We start from the raw sequence: 23,170 nt of genomic DNA, 5'->3' as shown, positions 1-23,170 counted from the left end.
CGTCTCATCTGTAGGTACAACTTCAACTACAAACATTAGTTGATGAAAAGCACTTTGATGGTGTAAATATAATCTTCTTTTTTTTTTGTCATCTATGGTGTAAATATAATCAACATGCAAAAATTGCCCTCTTTAAAAAACAGTTTTCCTAAATCCTACTGCACACTACACGTAAAAGACAGGTTTAGGAGAGGAAGGAAACTAAAACCTACAAAAATGTTTATTAACACTGTCAAAGACTTGTTTCCTTGTAGTGGTTAGCGTCGTTTGGGCAATTGATTGAACAACAACACACGGCAGAAAAATATGTTTGTGGCTGCAAAGCGTTTCAGCGCTTTACCCACACCACACGGCTTAGACAAAACTGTGTTTGTCGTTTTAGATACTTTTTAAATCCGTACTGAATTTTAATCTTATTAGACTTTTTGGACCATTCATCAATTAATTCTCCATAGAAGACTTGTTCTAAGTCTTCACGAGACTTGTTAAGTCGATATTTGATTTTCTCTCGTTTCACAGCAAAAGCAGAAAAAAAAACACAAATAACAAAACGATGCCTTCTTGTAGTGAAAGGAAGATGATAGTATGGATCTTGTGTTTAATATTTTCTCTTTCTCATCCAATACTTATTTTCGCTTCTTTTCCTGCTAAGCACATGTGTCATGCAGACCAAAGGGATGCTCTTTGGGAGTTCAAGAGCGAGTTCCATCCCAGTGGGCTGGCTGCTAGTGAGAAGACGCAGAGGTGGAGGAACAACACTGATTGCTGTTCTTGGGATGGTATCACTTGTGATCCTAATACGGGCAATGTTGCTGGGTTAAATCTCTTGGGCAGTTCTCTCAATGGCTCTTTAAGATCAAATAGTAGTCTGTTTAGATTACAACATCTTCAGAGCCTTGATCTTAGCTCCAGTAATCTCGCCGGTATTCTACCAGATTCTATTGGTAATCTCAAAAATTTGAGGGTTTTGAAACTTCTTGAATGCAATTTATTTGGAAAGCTTCCTTCGTCGCTTGGGAATCTTTCTTATCTCACTCATCTTGATCTTGATGGTAATGATTTCACCGGTGAACTACCAGATTTGATGGGCAACCTAAACCAACTCACAAAGTTGATACTTGCATCAAGCAAGCTCAGTGGGAACTTTCCTCATGTGCTACTCAATTTGACCGAGCTCACTACAATCAACCTTCATTTTAACCAGCTTGAAGGTACGCTCCCATCTAACATGAGTAGCCTCTCCAAACTGGAGTACTTTAATATTGGTTCAAATTCATTTTCTGGATCTATTCCGTCGTCTCTTTTCATGATTCCTTCGTTGATCCATCTTAACCTGGAAAGGAATGGCTTCAGCGGTCCTCTTGAGATTGGGAATATCTCTTCACCATCTAAACTTCAAACTTTAAGCCTTGGAGGAAACAGTCTTAATGGGCCAATCCCGGGATTTATTTCAAAACTAGCCGGACTCTTGTATTTGGACCTATCTTTTTGGAATATACGGAGAGGCGTGGTGGGTTTCAGCATCTTCTTGCATCTCAAGTCACTTACGTTCCTTGACCTGTCCCATCTGAATACAAGAAGTATGGTCGACCTGAGTCTCTTCTCACATCTCATGTCACTTAGCGTACTTCACCTTTCAGGTAATAATTTGAATATCAGTTCAACTCTCAATCTTCCCTCGCCCATTGGATCACTGGCTCTAGCGTCCTGCAATATTTCTGAATTTCCAAAGTTTCTACAAACACAAACCAGTTTGTTTTACTTAGATATTTCTAACAATCAAATCAAAGGGCAAGTACCAGAGTGGTTATGGAGTCTCCCAGGGCTGGGGTATGTAGACTTTTCTCGGAATTCATTTAGTGGTTTTGATGGACCAGCGGATGTTATTCAAAGAAATGAAATATATATGCTGGATATAAGTTCAAACACTTTCAAGAATCCATTTCCTTTGTTACCAAAATCTATTATATATTTTTCAGCTTCTGATAATCAGTTTTCAGGAGAGATTCCGAAGATAATATGCGAACTGGATTCTCTTGGTAAACTTATTTTATCCAACAACAACTTCAGCGGTTCTATACCTCGGTGTTTTGAGAATTTCAATACTAAGCTTACCGTCTTGCATCTTCAGAATAACAGCCTCTCTGGTGAATTTCCAGAGGAATCTATCAGTGTTGGCTTGGTTTCACTTGATGTTAGTCACAACCAGTTATCAGGAGAACTTCCCAAGTCTCTGATTAATTGCACTTACCTCCAGTTTGTAAACGTTGAAGACAACATGTTCAATGACATGTTTCCTTTCTGGTTGAGAGTGTTGCCTGGTTTGCAGTTTCTTGTCCTTCGTTCTAACAAGTTCCATGGGCCACTATATCCTCCAGAGGGTTCTATGAGTTTCCCTAAGCTGCGAATCTTTGACATTTCTAAAAATCTCTTCTCTGGAGCCTTGCCATCAGATTACTTTGCTGGTTGGAATGAAATGTCATCGGGTGTTTACGCTGCAGATAATAGACAGCAAAGGTTTATAGGAGTTAGCTTCTCAAACTATAGTAAGTCGGTGGTTCTGACTAACAAAGGTTCAAAGATGGAATTGCTTGGTATTAGTTTTAATATCTACAAAACCATCGATGTCTCAGAAAACAGGTTTGAAGGAGACATCCCCAAATCCATCAGTTTACTCAAGGAACTGATTGTGCTCAACATGTCAAACAACGCTTTCGTAGGCCATATTCCACCATCTTTGTCCAACATGACTAATCTCCAATCACTAGATCTATCCCGAAACAGATTATCGGGAAAAATCCCACTGGAACTCGAGAAACTCGCGTTTCTGGCATGGATGAACTTCTCTTACAACATGCTCGAAGGTCCAATACCACAAGGCACTCAGATTCAAAGCCAGAATAGCTCTTCATTCGTACATAATCTCGGGCTATGCGGTGCTCCTCTCCAAAAGACCTGCAGTGGAGAAGAGGAAGAAAAAACAAGAAAGGAGGATCAAGAGGATGAAGAAAATTATCAAGTATTGAGCGGGATTGTGGCTGCAATAGCTTATGTACCTGGTGTATTCTGTGGATTGGTCATCAGCCACATTCTGATTTCATATAGACAAGACTGGTTCAAGAAGATCTCTAAATGTATTGCTTAAATATAAGCATCAGTTGTGACTTGTGTGATGATGATATCTACTATGTTATACTCGGCTCCGTGTCGTTTTCAGATTACTATTGTAAGGTCGTAAAGATTTCTCTTTCCTTGTATTGTTTTACCATTCTTATTTTGAGAATCTGTGTTATTCGTGGATTTAGTTTCCTCTTTTTCGTTTTTATCTGTTATGTCTCTGAGTTCTTGTCGCAGGAACACCGCCCGTAGGAATGCTATGCATCTCCATTTCTGTTGTGACCCAACTGTATGTTCAAGAACGTCAATCCCGTTCTCACTTCCCAGCATGCTATGTTGTGACCCAACTGTATGTTCAAGAATGCTATGTTGTGACCCAACTGTATGGCCATTCTCACTTCCCAGCACCTACATATGTAACTGAGTCTCCATCTTACAAACTGAGTACTAGTAAATCAAGCTATAAAATTTTCCATTTAACCTTCATGTCATGGCTTCATTCTCAGTCCATTATACCTCTCTCGGAGTTCATCTATTCACAGAGGGTAATACCTTTTTTCTCCTTCCATGTTTTTGTGTCTAACTAAGCCTATCTTGGATCTAGATCTGTCTGTTCAAAGTTTGTTTACCTTCATCAATCAATCTGATGCGAAAGCAGCCATGTCAAGTTCAGGTAGGAGTGAACATGCTTTGATTCTAGTCGCATGTGTGATTCAAAGAAGTTTCATCTGTTCATAAAAAGAGTCTGAGAAGAGTTTTCTCTCTAGTCGACTATCTTCTCTCCAATGGACGATTCACTTCGACTTGGATAATGGAATTCAGAAAACGCCAAACTGATCCAGTTCTCTTTACACGAAGTCGAGAACTGATACAGGAAATACAGCGTTAACGCCACATCTCAGAAAAGTGTATCGTGTTTGTTTTCTCTTCTTCATCTTCTCTTCTGTTGAGAACTATGTAAACTTACTCATGACCTTGACAATCCGCTTCTTCTTCTTAGGATTCTTTATAAGTGAAAACAGGATCTTTGTTTCATGAACATTGGTTCTACTGATTATATAACAGGATCTACTGTTAATTTCAGAAACAGTTTCTTTGTTTCTAGCTAATCATTGCAAGTTTTCAGGCATTGTGAAACTCGATAATGTCAAGTGATTGGAGTCAAATTCTGTGTCAAAATGTTTAGAGAGCAGCTGGAGTTGAGTTCAAAGATTGGAAGCAGGGCCGGCCCTGAGATTCTGGAGGCATGTAGCCTGTGTCTAGGGCTGGGCAAATAAACCGAATCCGCCCGATAAAAATGAATCTGAACCGATCCGAACCGATGTAAATACCGAATGGATCTTGTTTTGTGGTATTTCGGGTTATGGGTATTATCCAAACCGAACTCGAATCTAAATGGATATCCGATAGAATCCGAAACATTCAAAACTTCGAAAAGATCTTGTACCAAACATGATTTCAATTCCTAATATTTATCCAAAATACTCTAAGAAATATTGAGCATCTAAAATACTTATCTATTACATGAAGGTTGGTGGTTCTATTACATGAAGGTTGATGGTTGAAGATGGCCGTTGAATCTTGAAGTATTTAGATTTAGATTTTGTTTTCGTTAAACAATGTTTCTCATTTCATGAGAACTTGATTTTCGTTTTATGCTTTTATTTATTTTGTTTTCTTTTTATCAGTAAATATGTTTATTTTTCGTTTGATTTTGAATGATCACGGTTGATGTTCCTTATTTTTGAATCGATTTTACTTAAGTTTTAGTTATAAAATAGGTACAAATCAGGTATTTTAAAACTGAAGAACTGATTTTACTCATGTTTTGGTTATAAAATAGGTAAAAATCAGGTACTTTTAAACCGAAAAACCGATTGGGACCCGAACCCGAAAATATATTGGGTTGTACCGGTTCTTTGAAGATTTATTAACCCCGACCCGAACCCGATAGAACCGAACCGGTCCCGAACCGAATTTTTATATAATCCGAATGGGACTGATTTTGATAAACCCGAAAAACCGAAACCCGATTGTATAAAACCAAAACCCGATTGGGACCCCGAATGCCCAGTCCTACCTGTGTCTATGTAAAAAAAAAAATTTTACAAATCTGGGAGCCTAAATTTTTTTTTTCGCGCGCCTATTCGTATATAATTTTGTTAAAAAAATTTAAAAGGATGTTGCAAATGTTTCACTACGCATTCCCCATAGCCGGCTCTGATTGGAAGGGATCTTGTCCGCTATTGCAGGACCTTGTTCACGTGTCTGAGTCAAGAGAGATTTTGAATGATTTGTTCTCAAACATTTCAAGTATTTGCATGTCCAAGACTTCATGTAGATACTTCCTTCTCCGAATCACTCCTGAGATGGAAACCCAACTAAGGTTTCTGCTTGGAAATGTGATACTCAGAAGCCATTAACGGCATCAAATTTGGTTCTTGAAGAAGTTTCTAGTGGATACTGGAAAAGAAACACTTTTCATCGATATAGTTCGAGTCATCTGCGAAATCAATAGATCAGAGACCATTCCAAGATGGCTTATTATAGGTTGGGTTTTGGAGCTATATATGCAAAACCATCACAACGAAGTTAGGAATAAGCTGTCTATGATTTACGACTGGTTGTTCTTTGACAAAAGAGTCGATAACATCATGAATATCAAACCTGCTGCTCTCCTGATGGTATGTAATGTATGGTCAAAATACCGCAGTTACCATATGTGTCAACTGGTAATATATATAGTATTTATGGGTTGAATCAAAAAACTGACGCATTGATTGTCTTGCTACACACTGCATGTACAAGACAGGTTTAGAAGAGACGAGGAAATTAAAAAAAGTGTTGATTAGTACAGAATGTAAAAGAAAAAAAGGAAGAGAAAAGTTAAGAGGTTAATTTCGCGGTGGCAAAGATTTGTGGAGGTCGTCGTCAGTTTCACTGTCACTCTCTACCGGCGACCCGTTAAGAGCGGGAATAAAGAAACATACCGAGAGGCCAGAACAAACAAAAATACGTTTGTGGCTGCAAAACGTAGCGATTTACCCACACCACACGGCTGGACAAACTGTGCTTGTCGCTATGGATACTATGTAAAGACAAATCACTCTTGAATATTCTTTTTTTTTTTTTTGGGGGGGGGGGGGGGGGGCGGGTAAAAGTCTTGAATATTCATTTCTGTTAGACTTTCTGCACCGTTCATCAATTAATTCTCCGCAGAGACTTGTTAAAAAAGACTTGTTAACTCCAGCTACAGCAAAAGAAACAAAAAAAAAAACAAAGAACTAGAAAAACACGATGCATTCTTGTAGAGAGAAGAAGATGATAGTATGGAGCTTGTGTTTAATATTTTCTCTTTCTCACTCAATACTTGTTTGCGCTTCTTCTCCTCCAAAGCACTTGTGCCGTCAAGACCAGAGGGATGCTCTTTGGGAATTCAAGGGCGAGTTCCCTCTCAGTGGGATGGCTGCTGACGAGAAGACACAGACGTGGAGAAACAACAGTGATTGCTGTTCTTGGGATGGTATCACTTGTGATCATAAGACGGGCAATGTCCTTGACTTAAATCTCTGGAGCAGTTCTCTCAATGGCCCATTAAGATCTAGTAGTGGTCTGTTCAAACTACAGTATCTTCAGAGCCTTAATCTTAGCTCCAATAATCTTGCCGGCATTCTACCAGATTCCATCGGCGACCTCAAATATCTGAGGGTTTTGGGACTTTCTGGATGCAATTTATTTGGAAAGCTTCCTTCATCGCTCGGAAATCTTTCTGATCTCACTGTTCTTGAACTTGATGGTAATGGTTTCACCGGTGAACTACCAGTTTCGATCCGCAACTTAAAACAACTAACAAAGTTGCTAATTGCATCGAGCAAGCTCAGCGGGAACTTTCATCAAGCGCTACTCAATTTAACCGAGCTCACTGCGATCAACCTTGTTTTCAACCAGCTTGAAGGTACGCTCCCATCTAACATGAGTACCTTCTCCAAACTGGAGTACTTTAATGTTGGTTCAAATTCATTTTCTGGATCTGTTCCGTCGTCTCTTTTCATGATCCCTTCGTTGACCTATCTTAACTTGGAAAGGAATCACTTCAACAGTCTCCTTGAGATTGGGAATATCTCTTCACCATCAAAACTTCAAACTTTAATCCTTGGAGGAAACAGGCTCAGTGGGCCTATCCCGGGATTTATATCAAAACTAGTCGAGCTCTCCTCTTTCGACCTCTCCTTTTGGGACACTTTGAGGGGGGATGTCGATTTCAGCATCTTCTTGCATCTCAAGTCACTTGCGTCCCTTGACATCTCCACTCTTAATACAAGAAGTATTGTCGACATGAGTCTCTTCTCGCATTTCGAGTCACTTAGCATACTAAGTCTTTCACGAAATACTGTGAAGTTTAGTTCAACTCTCCATCTTGTCTCACCCATTGGATCATTGGCTGTAGCATCCTGCAATATTTCTGAGTTTCCCAAGTTTCTACGAACGCAAACCAGCTTGTTCAACTTAGATATTTCTCAGAATCAAATAAAAGGGAATGTACCAGCGTGGTTATGGAGTCTCCCAGGATTAGCGTATGTAGACTTTTCTCTGAATTCATTTACTGGTTTTGATGGACCAGCGGATGTTTTTCAAAGAAATGAAATATATTTGCTTGATATAAGTTCGAACGCTTTCAAGAATCCATTTCCTTTGTTGCCAAAATCAATAACGTTTCTTTCAGCCTCAGATAATCAGTTTTCGGGTGAGATTCCGACAACAATTTGCCAACTGGATTCTCTTGAAACACTTGTTTTATCCAACAACAACTTCAGCGGTTCTATACCTCGGTGTTTTGAGAAGTTCAATACAACACTTACCGTCTTGCATCTTCAGAATAACAGCCTCTTTGGTAAATTTCCGGAGGAATCTGTCAGCGTTGCCTTGATTTCACTTGATGTTGGTCGCAACCAGTTATCAGGAGAGCTTCCCAAGTCTCTGATTAATTGCACTCATCTTGAGTTTCTCAACGTTGAAGACAACAAGTTCAACGACACGTTTCCTTTCTGGTTGAGATTATTGCCTGGTTTGCAAATTCTTATCCTTCGCTCTAATGAGTTCCATGGGCCAATACATTATCCAGGGGTATTTTTGAGTTTCCCCAGGCTGCGAATATTTGACATTTCTAAAAATCTCTTCTCTGGAGCCTTGCCATTGGATTACTTTTCTGGTTGGAATGCAATGTCATCGGATGTATATATTGCAGATAATAAGTACATGTTTAAGAGAAATACCTTTTCAAGCTTTAATATAGCAAGCAAAGGTTTAGAGATGATATTGGCTGGTATTAGTTTCAGTATCTACAAAACTGTCGATATCTCAGGGAACAGATTCGAAGGAGAAATCCCCAAATCCATCAGTTTACTCAAGGGACTGATTGTGCTCAGCATGTCAAACAACGCTTTCATAGGCCATATTCCACCATCTTTGTCGAACTTGACTAATCTTGAATCAATAGATCTATCCCGAAACAGATTATCAGGCAAAATCCCAGCAGAGCTCCGGAAACTAACGTTTCTGGCGTGGATGAACTTCTCTTACAACAACCTCGAAGGTCCAATACCACAAGGCACTCAAATTCAAACCCAGGATAGTTCTTCATTCCTACAGAATCCTGGGCTATGCGGGGCTCCTCTTCATAAGATCTGCAGTGGAGAAGAAGAAGGCACATTAAACCAAGATAAAGAAAATGAAGAAGAAGATCAAGTATTGAGCTGGATTGCAGCTGCAATAGCATATGTACCTGGTGTATTCTGTGGATACATTGTCGGCCATATTCTGGCTTCATACAGACATGACTGGTTCAAGAGGATCTTTCACTATTTTTATTAACATAAGCATCCGTTTCCTAATGATATCTACTATATTATAATAATCATCTCTATGTCGTTTTAAATTACCATTGTAATGGCGTGAAAAGTTCTCTTTCCTTGTATTGTTTTGCCACTCTTATTGTGATAATCTGTGTGTTTTGGTGTAGTTAATTTCCTCCTTTGTATATGATTTTTTTTGTGTCTGAAATCTTGTCGCAGGAACACCTAATTGTAAAAGCATCTCCAACTCTACTCCATAATTTACTGTAAAATTAAATGAAAAATCGAGTGATAAACAAACAAAAAAATGATTACTCAGTGCTCAAGAACGTCAATCACTGAGCTACCATCACTTTCAGAACGTCAATCACTGAGCTACCATCACTTTCCACACCTACATATGTAACTGATGATCTATATTACGAACTGAGTCATCACCGTGGCCATGTTAAGTGAAATATTCGCCACAGACCTCAAATTTTTTGAAAAAAACTACATTAGCATGGATCCCAAAATTAATTAAAGAGACACTTTTAATGAATTAAAATATTATATCTAATTGACATTTTCATATATTATTTAATAATTTAATTTTTAATTTTAGTTTCCTCTTTCATATTTTTCCAAATAACATTTATGATAAGAAGGAAATATTCATATATTAAAGATACACTTTTAATGAATTAAAATATTATATCTAATTGACATTTTCATATATTATTTAATAATTAAATTTTTTATTTTAGTTTCCTCTTTCATATTTTTCCAAATAACATTTATGTTAAGAAGGAAATATTCATATAATAAAAAAAATTATATTTACAAAAAGGAAAGAAAACATATTTTATATATAATGTTATTTCACAAAAAGGAAAGAAACAGTTTTGATGTTAAAAATAATCATCTATTTAAAACATCTCAGGTATAATATCAATATTTGTCACTGAAAATTACTGGAATTTTTAAAATTTATACATTTGACACATTTTTAGAAAATATATATATTTAGTGAGTTTAAGAAATATTATTAGGTTTAGGTTAATTATTTTTCTGCAATCTTTGATTTATTATATCCACTATTAGTAGAAATATATTTCAAATCGTTTATATAATTTTTCCTATAATATCATATGTATTTATATGGATATTATGAATTTCTATAATGTATTTTATGTTATTTATTTGTTTTGATATATAAACTAAGTTAATTCATCTATATTTAAGATGTTCAATTGTTTGTTTGGAAACATAAATTAGATTAGATAATTTTATAATTAGTTTCTTTTTAAAATTTTTAATTAAATAAATAAAATTCAAATAACAACAACCAATCAAATTATGAGAATTAATTCTAAACTTCACCTATGAGTGACACATAAGCAAAATCCACTTAAATGACTTTTCAATTAATATATAGGAAGATTGAGCAAAAGAGTCATTTAATATCTGGATATATTTTAATTGTTTCCTGCTATTGCACCAGACCTGAAAAAAATGCTAAAGATTTTATTGGCATGCCATCAAAACGGTTATTGTGATTGAACCTCCTGCAGCTTAGTGTTCCTTCAGAAGCAATTTTAAAAGAATGCAGCAGTTACTATGGACAAAGTCCTACATCCCATGTTGAAAAGAATCATAAGTAACAGATAAGGAACATAAGTCAATATACTTATCATCGATTAGTTTTAGATTGAAATTACAACTAACTTAATATGGTATAAGAGTTTGATCCATAAATTTAGCTTATTTTATAATTGATTAAGCTCAAAGTTGGCACATTAATCCGTACTTGATATATTAAAATTGATGGTCAATAAGGATATATCCAATCTTAAGTAATATATGATGAAGAGGAAAGCAGGAGAAACATAAACTGACCAACCAAGCTAGCGGCTAACCATCTGTCGATGAGGGAACTATTGAAGCTTCTAAGGCAGCCTTTTCCCATGCGCCCATCTTAGTCTCAGATAGATATGAATGTTTATCACCAATTAGTTTTAAATTGAAATCGCATCTAATGAGCACCAAAGCTGTTGATAAACCTGATCAGAAGCTGGACAATTCTTTTCACATGGACATCAACTATGGTAGGCTGAAAACGGTGTCTGACTTATGAGAAATTAGAGAGAGAAACGAAGCCCAAGTAAATAGAAATTGGGCCTTTATGGAAGGAATGTAGAAAGGTTCACATGATAAATAAACAAAAAAAAATCTATCTTTATACGAAATCGCAGATTTAACTCGTTCTCCAATCACACGTCATTTCTCAGTGAGGGGTTCTATCTGAATTGCATTGATATTTGTCTTCCTCGCTCGCTGTAACTTTCTCGGGAAAATTTTACACCATCCACGTTTCAACAACGAAAGGTGAGTCCTTTTTTTTTGGATTTTCCCTTTTTGTTCTATCTTTCTTGCTTCCTTTGTTGCTTATGGCTTAAATCGTTTCTCTTCCTTAGTTCATCAAATTAATTGCTCTCTCTCTCTCTCTCTCTCTCTGTTCTTTTTTTTCAGAGTGGATTCACCTACTTGATTCCACTTGAAGAGATATGCAAACATTTAGTCAGCTAGGACCGTCGGAGATTTTCTTCATCGCTAGAAGAGACAACCCTTGTACGAGGTTAGTTATTCTTACAGCTTCACTTGTTTATAAAATATTCAATCTGGATTAATAAAACATGAACTGTTCATCTTGTTTGATTCTTATGTATTCAAAATGTTTTCAATTGCATTTGGTTTCAGTAATTGCAGGGCGCAGCTTTGGTTCACGGGAAAACTCCATTTCCGACAAGAATCATTTGGTGAGTGAGTGGTCAAAATGATTCAATCTTATCTTTTTAAAAACAATCAATCTGGTTCACATTTTGGATGTGGGGTTTGGGTTTATAGGGTTTCGCATAAAGAACAGAGTCGAGTACAGCGCAAGACCCGTGCCTCCAAACCTGATTGCAGCAGAGAAAGAAGAAGCCAAAGCCGTTTTAACCCTCTTCTTCAAGAAGCAAGGTCTTAGCAACAGCGTCTCCGTTAGGATCATCAACAAATCCGATCTCTTCATCGACCATTTAGTCTCTAGACTCCACTCCGTTCACAAAGCCCGTTACCTCGTAGGAAGAGAGCTTACCACGCTTGAAATACGAGACTCTCTCATCCCTTACCTCGAACAGCTCCATGAACAACACGGTGATCTTCTCTCTGACCTCGTTGTCAGCTTCCCCGATCCACCACCACCACATGCTGAAGATAGACCACCTCCAGTTCCACTCACACCACCTCGTGGTCTCACGGATTCAGCTGCAGACAGTAAGAAACTAAGAGCTGTCTCTCGCGTCAGCGAACTCGACACAGAAGGTGCGTTACGTCCGCAAACACTCTACCTCCTCGACCTCGGTTTAAACCTCGAGCAGATCAAAACCATCACCCGCAAGTTCGCAGCGTTTCCTTACTACAGCCTCGAGGGAAAGATCAAACCCGTCGTGGAGTTTCTTCTGGACCTCGGCATCCCAAAATCAGACATCCCAACAATCCTCTGCAAAAGGCCGCAGATCTGCGGGATCAGCTTAACCGATAACCTCAAGCCGACCATGGCCTTCTTGGAGACGTTAGGCATCGATAAGAACCAGTGGGCAAAGATCATTTACCGTTTCCCTGCTATCTTAACTTACAGCCGACAGAAACTTATCTCCACCGTTGAGTTCCTAACTCAAACCGGTCTCTCCGAAGAACAGATTGGGAAGATCTTGACTCGATGTCCGAACATCATGTCGTACAGCGTGGAAGACAAGCTACGTCCGACAATGGAGTATTTTAAGTCGCTTAACGTCGACGTTGCGGTTCTCCTTCATCGATGTCCACAGACGTTTGGTTTGAGCATAGAGACGAACCTCAAGCCAGTGACTGAGTTCTTCCTCGAGAAGGGTTACGGTATAGATGAGATTGGGATCATGATCTCTAGATACGGAGCTTTGTATACTTTCAGCTTGAGGGAGAATCTGATGCCGAAGTGGGATTACTTTCAGACGATGGATTATCCCAAGTCGGAGCTGGTGAAGTTTCCGCAGTTTTTCGGGTATAGTCTTCAGGAGAGGATCAAGCCGAGGTATGAGCTGGTGAAGAGAAGTGGAGTGAGGCTGTTGTTGAATCAGGTTTTGTCCTTGTCCGGAGTTGAGTTCGAGAAAGTTGTTAAGAAGAAGATGATGAAGAAACTTTTGTCTGATCATCAAAGTAGTAGCGAGCTCTTGTGAAGCCTTTTTTTAGTTTAGAGCAATAAAGAGAGTTTATGATCCTTAAGTGATAAAAACCAAATCGTAATATTTATTGTTAAGAGCCTCATTATTCAGCTGAAACTCAAGCTATGATGATGTCATTTCGATTTCAACCTGAAACTCTATCTACAATCTTATATTGATTGCAGCCCAAAGATTCATGTTATCTTCTACATAAACAATATTTAGCATAACTGCTCTTTTTTATTTTCCTGCAAAAATCAGATATGGTGGATTTAGATAAAAGTAAATAGTTATTCTTATAAAGAATAGCATGCAGGGTTAATTGTTTAGATTTGTCCATACATATTCAGCTTTTTTAGAACCAATTCCATGGCTTGTTATTATCTCTGCAAGAATTAATTCTGAAAACCTGTTTGTAAAATGCTTGGGGAGACTTTGATTACAAAAGCTATGGCGAAGGCCATTTCACATGAGATAAACAACATATTTTCAACTAAACAAATTAGCATTTAGCAAGATATACACAGATAGGGGAACCTGTGACACCACAAAAAGTTCATTATAAAAATCTTATTATGTAAAGTTGTACACAGAACTTGTAAATCTTGGACTGAGAGATATATCCTTATAGATATATTTTTAACATGGGTCGAAGTATGAAATTAAAACATAAAATCAAACCTTGACTTAAGGGGGCTCAATGGGTTTCCATAACCTCAGAACTACAAACTGTGCTGCTGACATTTCACTGCATTCACGTGACAGCCCTCTTTACATAATAGGTCCGCTTCTGTGGTGGTTAATCCATGAATGTTTTATACCATGCTACTAGAGTCAAAATATAAAAATAGATGTCAAAAATAAAAATGGATAAGTTCAAAGTAATAGAAAGGAAAAACAGAAAATTATGGAGTATCACTTGAACAAAGTGGTTTCATGTAGATCCACCTTTGTATAATCCTAGCGATTCTCTTGCTAATCTTATTTTTTATTTGGGTTTCGTTTGACTGTCGTATCGAAAAAAATATTCTACAACATTTGTGAGATGTATAATGAAAATTTCGAGATATTAGTTAACATCGAAAATTACTGAAACTGAAATGTATTTACAGAAGTACATTTTAAACATTATATTTTCATGTTAACTAAGTTGCTGAAATCAAAATTCCAAAAGAAACTCCCCCCTCCCCCCCCCCCCCTCCCCTCCCCCAAAAAATCTGGTTTCACAAGTGGACCCTTGTTAATTTTCTAGCAAAATTAAATTCCACAGCACTTCAAAATAATTTTCCCGAAATACTTAACAGCTAAATACTATACTCTTTTTAGTAAATGAATTTTCAATCATTTTTTCAAATATTTATTGAAGTACATTTTAAACATTATATTTTCATGTTAAATAAGTTATTGATACTAGGGGTGGGCATTTCGGTTTAGTTTCGGGTTCGGTTTGGATTCGGTTTGGTTTGGGTAATTTAGGTTTTATAAAACTCAAACCAATTAAAACCAAAGTAGCTTTGGTTTGGGTTCGGTTTGGGTTTAATTTGGTTCGGTTCAGTTCGGTTCGGTTTAGATTTAGTTCGGTTTACATTATTATGGTCTAGTTTTGTTCGGTGTAGTTCGGGTTGGTTATAAAATATGAAGGCATCAGTTTTATATTTTTATTAAAATATAATCAACTCATAAACGATAGAGTGAGAATATAAAAACTTATGCTACATGATTTTATATATAATAGTATTATTTGAATCGTATTTCTAATTTTTTTTAAAGATATGAAAGTTATGAAAAATGAAAAACAAAACTTTAACTAAAATTTGCAATATGTTAATACACATATATATCATATATATTTTTACTATATATATATATATTGGATTATCGGTTTGGTTCGGTTTGGTTCGGTTTAAACCCAAACCAAACCAAACCGTTCGGGTTGAGTAAAATATGAACCAATTGGGTTACATAAAGAGCACGGTTTGGTTTGGTTCGGTTTAACTTCGGTTTGGTTGGTTCGGTTCGGTTCGGTTTGGGTTTTTTGCCCACCCCTAATTGATACCGAAATCTTTAACGAAACCCCAAAAATATTTATCTGGTCATTCTAGGAAATTTCAAGGGTTCCTATCAGTTCACTCACAATTGCAATAGTTCCCTAGCAAATTTCTAGCAAAACGAAGTTTCACAGCATTTAAAATATTTTCCCCAAAATACTTAACATCTAAACATTATAATCCTTTTCGTAAATGCAATTCAATAAAAAAATTCAAAGTATTTACCAAGGTACATTTTATTTTTTGGTGTTGTTAGGTAATTGCAAGTGTTCCCTAGCAATTCCCTCTCATTTGCAAAAGAATTGATAAGACTATTTTCAATGGTTTATTTTATTTTTCCTTTCAAAATAGAATAATTTATAATAAGAGTTGAAAGCTATTCCAATAACACTCTATTTTTTTACTCTATTTATAGAATAAATTTATTTTCAATCTATTATATAGTAGAAAACAGAGTACCATTAGAATACGTTTTACTCTAAAATCTATTTTAGGAAAAAAATTATAGTACCAATGGAGATATTCTAAAGAACTCTAGCAATTTTCTACCATAATCAAAATTTACAGACCTAAAAATAACTTTCAAATCGTTCAAATCGGTAGCGTTTTAGAACCTGGGTACTTACACTGCACACAACAAGTGTTTGCTTTTATTAAATGTTTTTTTAAAACCTTTTATTAAATGTTAGTATGATGTATGATGCTCGTCTACATTTCAGCTAACTAAGAAATTTTAAAATAATATTAACTGATCTAAAAGTATTATCTAAATCCATTGTACTTGCAAGATTTTTCTTTGATTCCGCATTACTTGAAGTTCTGACTTTCTTTTTTTGGGTAGGTTCTATTTATATTTTCCAAACTATTAATCCTATTAATGGTTGTCATGATCTTTTCGCAGCTGTCCCATGTCAGTACTTTTTCTTTTATTTCTGTAACGGGTCGTAGATTAGAGAAGTTAAGTCAGTACTTTTTCTTTTATTTCTGTAACGGGTCGTAGATTAGAGAAGTTAATGAAGCTTCTCAGATTTCAAAATTACCTTCTTTTTGCTCAGATTCTATTTCTAAACTACCTTTTCACTTTAGAGCACCATTATCGCAGGTGTTTACTGTGTTTCTTAATGTGAAGGGCTTACACAAGCACTAAAAACCGGTTACAAAAGCTACCAAATAAAAAATGACTTTGCAGTGTTTTTTGTACTGTTCACAGACTTTCACTGACACGTACCAGCTTACGATTGTTTTTTTTTTTTTTTTTTTTAATCAGAGAAAAAAAAATTAAGAAACCTATTTTAGGTTTTTGTGATAAAGATGCTTTTAGAATACTTGTATTGAAACATTCAATATACAAACATCAGCGGGAAGATGATTTAACCCCGAAACCATAGCTTACGGAAACAGATTTTCTCCAGACTAAACTTTAACAAAACGAAAATCTAACCAAAAACCAACATAACAATACTAAGCAATTTATATACTTGTTTAATCTCTTATTATGTGATTTTTGTGAAGACGCAAATCAAAACTTGTATGTCAATAGTTTATGTGACTAATTAGGTGACGAGGTCACTGATATTCGATATATTAGTCACTAATACATAATGCATGTTGAGAGGTAGAGACCATGTGGATGCAAGATGTTTTAACTGGAGAATGAAAATCTTGAGGGTTTATGTTTTGACTTAGTCGTTGAAGTAGTTGTTGATGCAGTGTGTGTCAGAGAATGCATCATAAGACATGCAGAATGGTGGAGACCATGTGGATGCAAGATGCTGAGCTGATGTGGGATGAACTTGAAGAACAAGTTTATACCATGGAGAAAAGACAAGAAAACAAATTTGGGAGCAAGTTTATGCCTTGAAAAAAAAAAGTGCATTTCTAAAAAAAAAAGTGTACTTATTAATATGAAAATTGTTCATTCCATGATTCGTTGGACAAGGGTTTTGGGAACGTGTCGATCATTATAAATTGGCTATAGAGTCGTGTGTATTTCATAAGACAATAGAGCTAAATATTATAGAGAAAGGGTGAAAATCTCTTAAGAGTGTTCTTGAGTTGTGTTGAAACAGACGTCGGAATACCGATGATGGAAAGACAAGTTTGGATAGATTAAAAATCTTTCAATAGTAATAGTAGTTGTTAGAGTGTTAACAGACTGTGTAAAACTGATAAGCAAGTCTTGTAACAGATTGTTTAGGCGATTTCTAATAAAACAATAGATATTTTTTTGTATCTATTTTGTTTCTTGATTTATCTTATATATTATTCTATTTTGATTGCATATTTGGACTTCCATTTTTTTCTGTTTTATCAATTTCCGTAAGCTCTCTAATTTGAATACTTGACTATAAAGATCTGAACTCTTGAAAAAATCAAAGCAGAAATGTGGGTGTTGTTGCCTACCCAAGCGACGTTCTTTATATTTTTCTTATTAATATCTGATTCACCTAAACAACAATGTACTTTCTACGTTTCAAATTATATGATGTTTTAGAAGGTTTATGTTGTTTCAAAATATAAGATGTTTTTAAATTTTAAGGTTAATTTTTTTTTTTTTGGAAACTGTTTAACCAATTAAATTTTACAGTTTTTTTTATAATTGGTTGAATGTTTTAAAACTATATCTTTAATGGTGATTTTCTAAAAGAATATAAATTTCTTAATTTTCGTGCGATAAGCCAAAACATCATATATTATGAAACGGATAAAATATTATATTAGTCCAGAAATTCTTTTTTCAGAAATTCTTATCTATTTAGCAACTTTCACATTTACTAAGTAAAATAATTTAAACACGCAAGTGAAAAGAAAAAGTTAAAACAAAAAGAAGCCAAAGTCAGTCTACACTGTACACCAAACACAAGTTTTGTAAAAGATCTTTAGTCTAGTAATGACTAATGAGTAATCTCGTCTTTACGTGCTGTTTCTTTCTATCATTATGAATTTAAATCAGAAACTCTGTCACAGTTCATATACTATTTCAATAAGGAAAAGAAAAAGGTACTATTGTAATTACCTTCAGAAGGAAAAATCATAATAATTAAAATAAATAATAAAAAGAAGTAATGGAACAAAAAGTAGGAAAAAGAAAATAAAAGGAAGAGGACCACATTTCACCAAATATTCGGGGTCTGATGTCAATGCGGATAAGTCTATGTATTTATGTATCCTAAAAATAGTGAGACAGACAATTTTATATGTTATCATCGTAAATTTTACTATCATCTGTAATATGAACTTTAAAACGTCTTACAGTAACATCATATAGAATTACTCATCTGTAATATGAATTTTTACCATCATCATATTTTTCATGTCATATTTCCCTCTCACGTCTTAAGTGTTGAAATGTGGTCCTCTTCCTTTATTTTTACTTTTTGTTACCCTTCTTTATACTTCCATACTTCTTTTGTAGAATCTTTTCATTATAAGTAAATATGTCAATTATATCAGAAAGTTATTTAATCAACATTTATTTTTATCGAGTAAAATTTATATAGTTTGATAACTTATAATTGAAAAACACAGTGCTCATTTTTTTCGTAAATTACTGGTGTTGGTGTATATGTATCTTGTAAAGTGTTAAATCTTAATTGTAAGATCACAATAAATCAGTGTTAAAAAAAAAGTGTTAAATCTTATTTTTCGTCGATTTAAATTTAAACTGAGAGGCATGTGAATTGTGAATAACAGAACAAGCCCATGATCATGGCCATGAGGTCCATGCGCCACACAAAGTAATCACACCATATTGGCTCTTTGTATATATTGAATTTTAGGTCAATAATGTTAGTAAGACTTTAGGCTCGTCATCTTGCAGGTTGGTCCCCAAACATTAACACGTTATTTAATCCCTACATGTCTTGGTTACAAATATTCTAGGAATTTTTTATAATATGTTTTTTGATCTTCAAACAAAATGTCGTCAAGAAGACTGAGAACTATTTATGATGTTAAGAGTAGCTAGTATATGTTTATCAAGCAAATAGTTATATACTTCTATGGTTAGGTTAACTGATTGGGAGAAAGTAAGACAAACAGAGTAGACATTCAGGAAAGCAATCTCCATATGCCCAACAACTAATGTATGAATATAAAAAGACATCTAAGTACTTAATTAAAACACATCCATTGTCTATAGACTATATATAATGTACAAGATAAGTCTTATTAGCAAATCAAAGAAGATCCAATAAAATAGTAACACTAACAATATCACGAGTTGGTTGTGCGTAGATCTTTATTCTTCCGATTCTCACAACGTCACAACACAAAAACTCAGCTTACTAAAAGCAATCAAACTACATGAGAAGAAACAAGGGACTAAACGGTTGTTCTTCTGGTTTAGATGACTTGAGTGTTATGGTCCTTATGGTGTATATATGAACTGGTATAGAACTGGACAGATTATGCAATAGATATATATGCGTATATATCTCTCTTTTACAACCATTTGTTGATGATACTCGTTCAGAGCTAATGATTATAATCATCACACCAATATCAAAATATTACACCAATATCAAAACATTCATTTACGTATCGATAAGTGTAGGAGGGAAATTTACTAAACTATATCATAAAGTTTAAAAGGGTAATAATGATGTTGAAACATATGATGATAATGTGAGTTTAAATATTCGATGGGAATATTTTTTTCATTTTCTACTCTCAGATATAATGGCAAATCCTGAAATCCCTGAAAAAGACTGGTATAGTATTAAGAAAAGAAAAGAGGGTCCACAGCTTCTGAAATTATTGTAACCGTTCTTACCCACTTCATGCGACCTAGAATTATTGCAATTAAATAATTTAGAGTATGTAAAATGCTTGTGTTTCCAAAAAAAAAATAGACTTTGTATTGTAATGAGACATCGAAAATTATAAAAGTATTATATTGTCACATAATGGATTACTTGGTGCCCGCACATGAATGATTGCAATACATTTACATAACGATCGGTATGGTTTAATCGTTTGCAAGAGAACTTATTTTAGTTCACAACACCACATCTTTATGGAAACAAAGTTAGGTCCATGTAGAAAGTTGTTCTCTAGCTTCAACTAAATTTTATTTTCTAACCAAACAAGAAAGAAAAAAGAACGTAACTTAATCTTTCCATTTCAAAGATCAACAGAACATTGCATTGTGACCACAAAACAGGTTTTTGATTTTGTTTAGTCTAGTTTGAGTTAGGTGATGATTGTTTCAGTAGTTTTTAGTTTTAGTTTTTGGTTTTTAGATTTTAGTTTTTGGTTTTCAGATTTTGGTTTTTGGTTTTCAGCTTTTGGTTTTTGGTTTTTAGATTTAGATTTTGGTTTTTGGTTTTGCAATATTTTTTTTATTTTTGCAAAAATTAATTAATGAGTTACTTTGAAATAATACAAAAAAATAGAAATAAATATTTATATTTACAATTAAAATTATCAAAATATTGTGATAATTATTTTAAATTAAAATATAATAACATATTTTAATTATAATAGTTTTATTAAAAATTATATTATAATAAAATATTTATCATAAAATTTATATAAATTGCAAAAAAATAAAAATATTTAAAAGTTTGAAACTACTTCGAAATTTTTCTTATATAAATTATTTTTAATTTTATAAACTTATATAGCAATATTTTTTAAAAATATTATAAATTATATAAAAATAAAAATACTTAAAATTTTGAAACTAATTATAAAATTTCTCATATAAATTATTTATATTTTCTTAAAATTGAATGGCTATTTTTATTTTTCATGACTAATACAATATATTGTATTACTAAAAAATATTATGTTTTTATAATTTTAGTTATTTTTAATGTGACTAGTAATTATTAAAATTATTCTATTATTTATTTATTTTATATAGAGAAATTAATAACTAAGTTTTAAAATTAATTAATATTATTTATAAACTATATAAATTTATTTTGCAGATATTAAACACAAATAAGTTATATCACATTATTGTTTAAATTATAGCTAATGTACCAAAAATTGTATGATTATTTATCTTTATGAAAATGTTATTTATTAATTATTAATTAATTAAATGTTGTAGTTTCTATCCCAAAAAAATCAAAATTCGTTTTTCCTTTTAAAAGCTCACAAAAGTTGGTTTTTAGTTTTTCTTCACAAATTGGTTAAACTTTTCAAATACTAGTTTCCCTAAATTTTAGAGAATCTATTTATTAGAAATCTTGATTGGCAAATCAAATGGTTTCTACAAAAACAAAAACTAAAAACTAAAACTTGATTGGATGAAAAATGGTTTTTGCAAAAACAAAAACCAAAAACTAAAGCAAAAACAAACTTTCAGCGTAAATACTGAAAAAACATTTTTCAACTGGAAATATATATTGAAGAAACATGTATATAAAGTTTAAGAACGAATAGAGACAAAAATAACATGCTTCAGTAGGAAATCATAAATCAATTAAAAGATTATGAAACTAGAGATTTGGCAGCACTATTTAGGAAATCGAAATGGAAAATGCATGGACATAGTTTTTCAGAAGAAAAAAATGCATGGACATATATTCTTACGAATATTGGGTCATTCTTTTTTATTTCTTTTACGGGGTTTAAGTCGAAATTTAAGTTTGGATCTTTTTATTTTTGCTTAATTTTGTTTGTATCGACATCATATCTGCTCTATTTATTTATATATAAGCAAATCAAACATGATGCAGCAGAAGAATTTATATCACTGACATAAGAAATTATATTATGACTACAAGAACAAGTAGATAATCTAAAAAAGTAATAAGAACAAAAGAAAATACAGTAAGGGAATATCACACTGTTGAAACGAACAGCTCTTGCACTCCACGGCTATCAAGAAAAGAAAAACACTATCTTCTTCTTTCTTCCCCAATGCTGCCGTCATCGTAAAATAATACTAGTATATAAATTCTGATAACCTGTACTGTGTTTTATTTTATTGTTTCTGACACTGATAAATGCTTTGTTTTCTTATTCCACTAATAAATTTGATTACAGTGTTCATGAAAATATGTGATTAGAGTTGTCATAAATCTTCTGTTCCTTTTGCACCAACATGTTCTTAAACAAAGGCCACATATTATTTCCTAAAAGGTTAAAACAATTTCAAGAACCTAAAAAGCAAAATGTTTAACTGCACTTGTCTTAATCGTTTGAAGTTTCCCAGTTACAATTTAACAACATAATAATTGTATTTTAAAATGATTATTTGTGGCAGCCTTTCAAAGATATTAACAATCAAGTGTATTAACAACATAATAACCTTATGTTTTTACTCTTTCTTGAGATTTATATCTCTTACTAGTTTTCTATTTTTCAATCCCAAACGAAACTTACGTGTTGATTGCTGATCTTGTAAATCTCCTACTTTCTGCCTCCATCTAAAACTGTGATACATGCACCATTGAAGACTAGTTGATTTTCAGAGGTAAAATACAAAATACATTGGCCAAAATATTCCAAAACGACTAAAACAAGCAACAGATGTTCGACCATTGCATCTATTCCGCCAATGTTTGGTTGGTTACATAGGATGAATCAATTAACAATACCGAAGTTTTGTACTTCGATGAACATGTAATGTTTTCAGATTGGATGGACACATATAATACTGAATCTTACTATAAAAAAAGGGTAAGATATTTCTCCAAAACGGTAAGATAGATATATACGTATGGTGTTGCCGATTCAAGCTTTCTTGTTACAAGTGCTACTCCAGCTTTCCATTACTTATGGTGTTGATAAATCTATGTTCTTGAAGAGTGTTTTTCTTTTCTTCTGGTTGCAAATAGTAGTTCATTACAATTTTACAAAAGGCATTTAATACTTAATCGTTAAAATCATATTAGAACAAAATCGATAGCGGATAAAAAAACACACACAAATATAATTATTTGTTTGAGTAAATGTATAATCGCTTTTTATC

At 33.9% G+C, this 23,170-nt stretch overlaps 3 protein-coding genes across 10 annotated transcripts; all 3 read left to right on the top strand.

Annotated features, from left to right (window-relative positions):
• Window positions 1-302: 302 nt before the first annotated feature.
• Window positions 303-3,325, top strand: LOC103871930 (receptor-like protein 48). 4 transcript variants are annotated; one of them, XM_009150282.3, is made up of 2 exons: window positions 303-944; window positions 1,080-3,325. In XM_009150282.3, exons 1-2 carry the CDS (start codon window positions 554-556, stop codon window positions 3,143-3,145), a joined length of 2,457 nt encoding a protein of 818 aa, XP_009148530.2. In that variant the 5' UTR covers window positions 303-553; the 3' UTR covers window positions 3,146-3,325. The 4 variants fall into 4 exon arrangements, with proteins under 4 accessions (XP_009148530.2, XP_009148544.2, XP_009148523.2 ...); XM_009150296.3 differs by having other exon boundaries at window positions 303-1,640; window positions 2,001-3,325; XM_009150275.3 differs by having other exon boundaries at window positions 303-2,546; window positions 2,634-3,325.
• Window positions 3,326-6,301: 2,976 nt separating this feature from the next.
• LOC103872174 (receptor-like protein 48) lies at window positions 6,302-9,170 on the top strand. Its single transcript, XM_033292631.1, has one exon. The coding sequence runs from the start codon at window positions 6,415-6,417 to the stop codon at window positions 8,986-8,988; it is 2,574 nt and encodes an 857-aa protein (XP_033148522.1). The 5' UTR covers window positions 6,302-6,414; the 3' UTR covers window positions 8,989-9,170.
• Window positions 9,171-11,108: 1,938 nt separating this feature from the next.
• On the top strand, window positions 11,109-13,394 carry LOC103871923 (transcription termination factor MTERF5, chloroplastic). 5 transcript variants are annotated; one of them, XM_033292641.1, is made up of 4 exons: window positions 11,109-11,336; window positions 11,481-11,586; window positions 11,718-11,767; window positions 11,856-13,394. In XM_033292641.1, exons 2-4 carry the CDS (start codon window positions 11,516-11,518, stop codon window positions 13,205-13,207), a joined length of 1,473 nt encoding a protein of 490 aa, XP_033148532.1. In that variant the 5' UTR covers window positions 11,109-11,336; window positions 11,481-11,515; the 3' UTR covers window positions 13,208-13,394. The 5 variants fall into 5 exon arrangements, with proteins under 5 accessions (XP_033148532.1, XP_009148506.1, XP_033148538.1 ...); XM_009150258.2 differs by having other exon boundaries at window positions 11,110-11,336; window positions 11,709-11,767; XM_033292647.1 differs by having other exon boundaries at window positions 11,197-11,336; window positions 11,490-11,586.
• The last annotated feature ends 9,776 nt before the right edge of the window (window positions 13,395-23,170 follow it).

The sequence above is a fragment of the Brassica rapa genome, chromosome A01 (genome assembly GCF_000309985.2).
Source record: "Brassica rapa cultivar Chiifu-401-42 chromosome A01, CAAS_Brap_v3.01, whole genome shotgun sequence".
Taxonomy (NCBI): Eukaryota; Viridiplantae; Streptophyta; class Magnoliopsida; order Brassicales; family Brassicaceae; genus Brassica; species Brassica rapa.
Note: the sequence above shows the minus strand (reverse complement) of the source record. Positions and strands in the feature narration are given on the sequence as shown.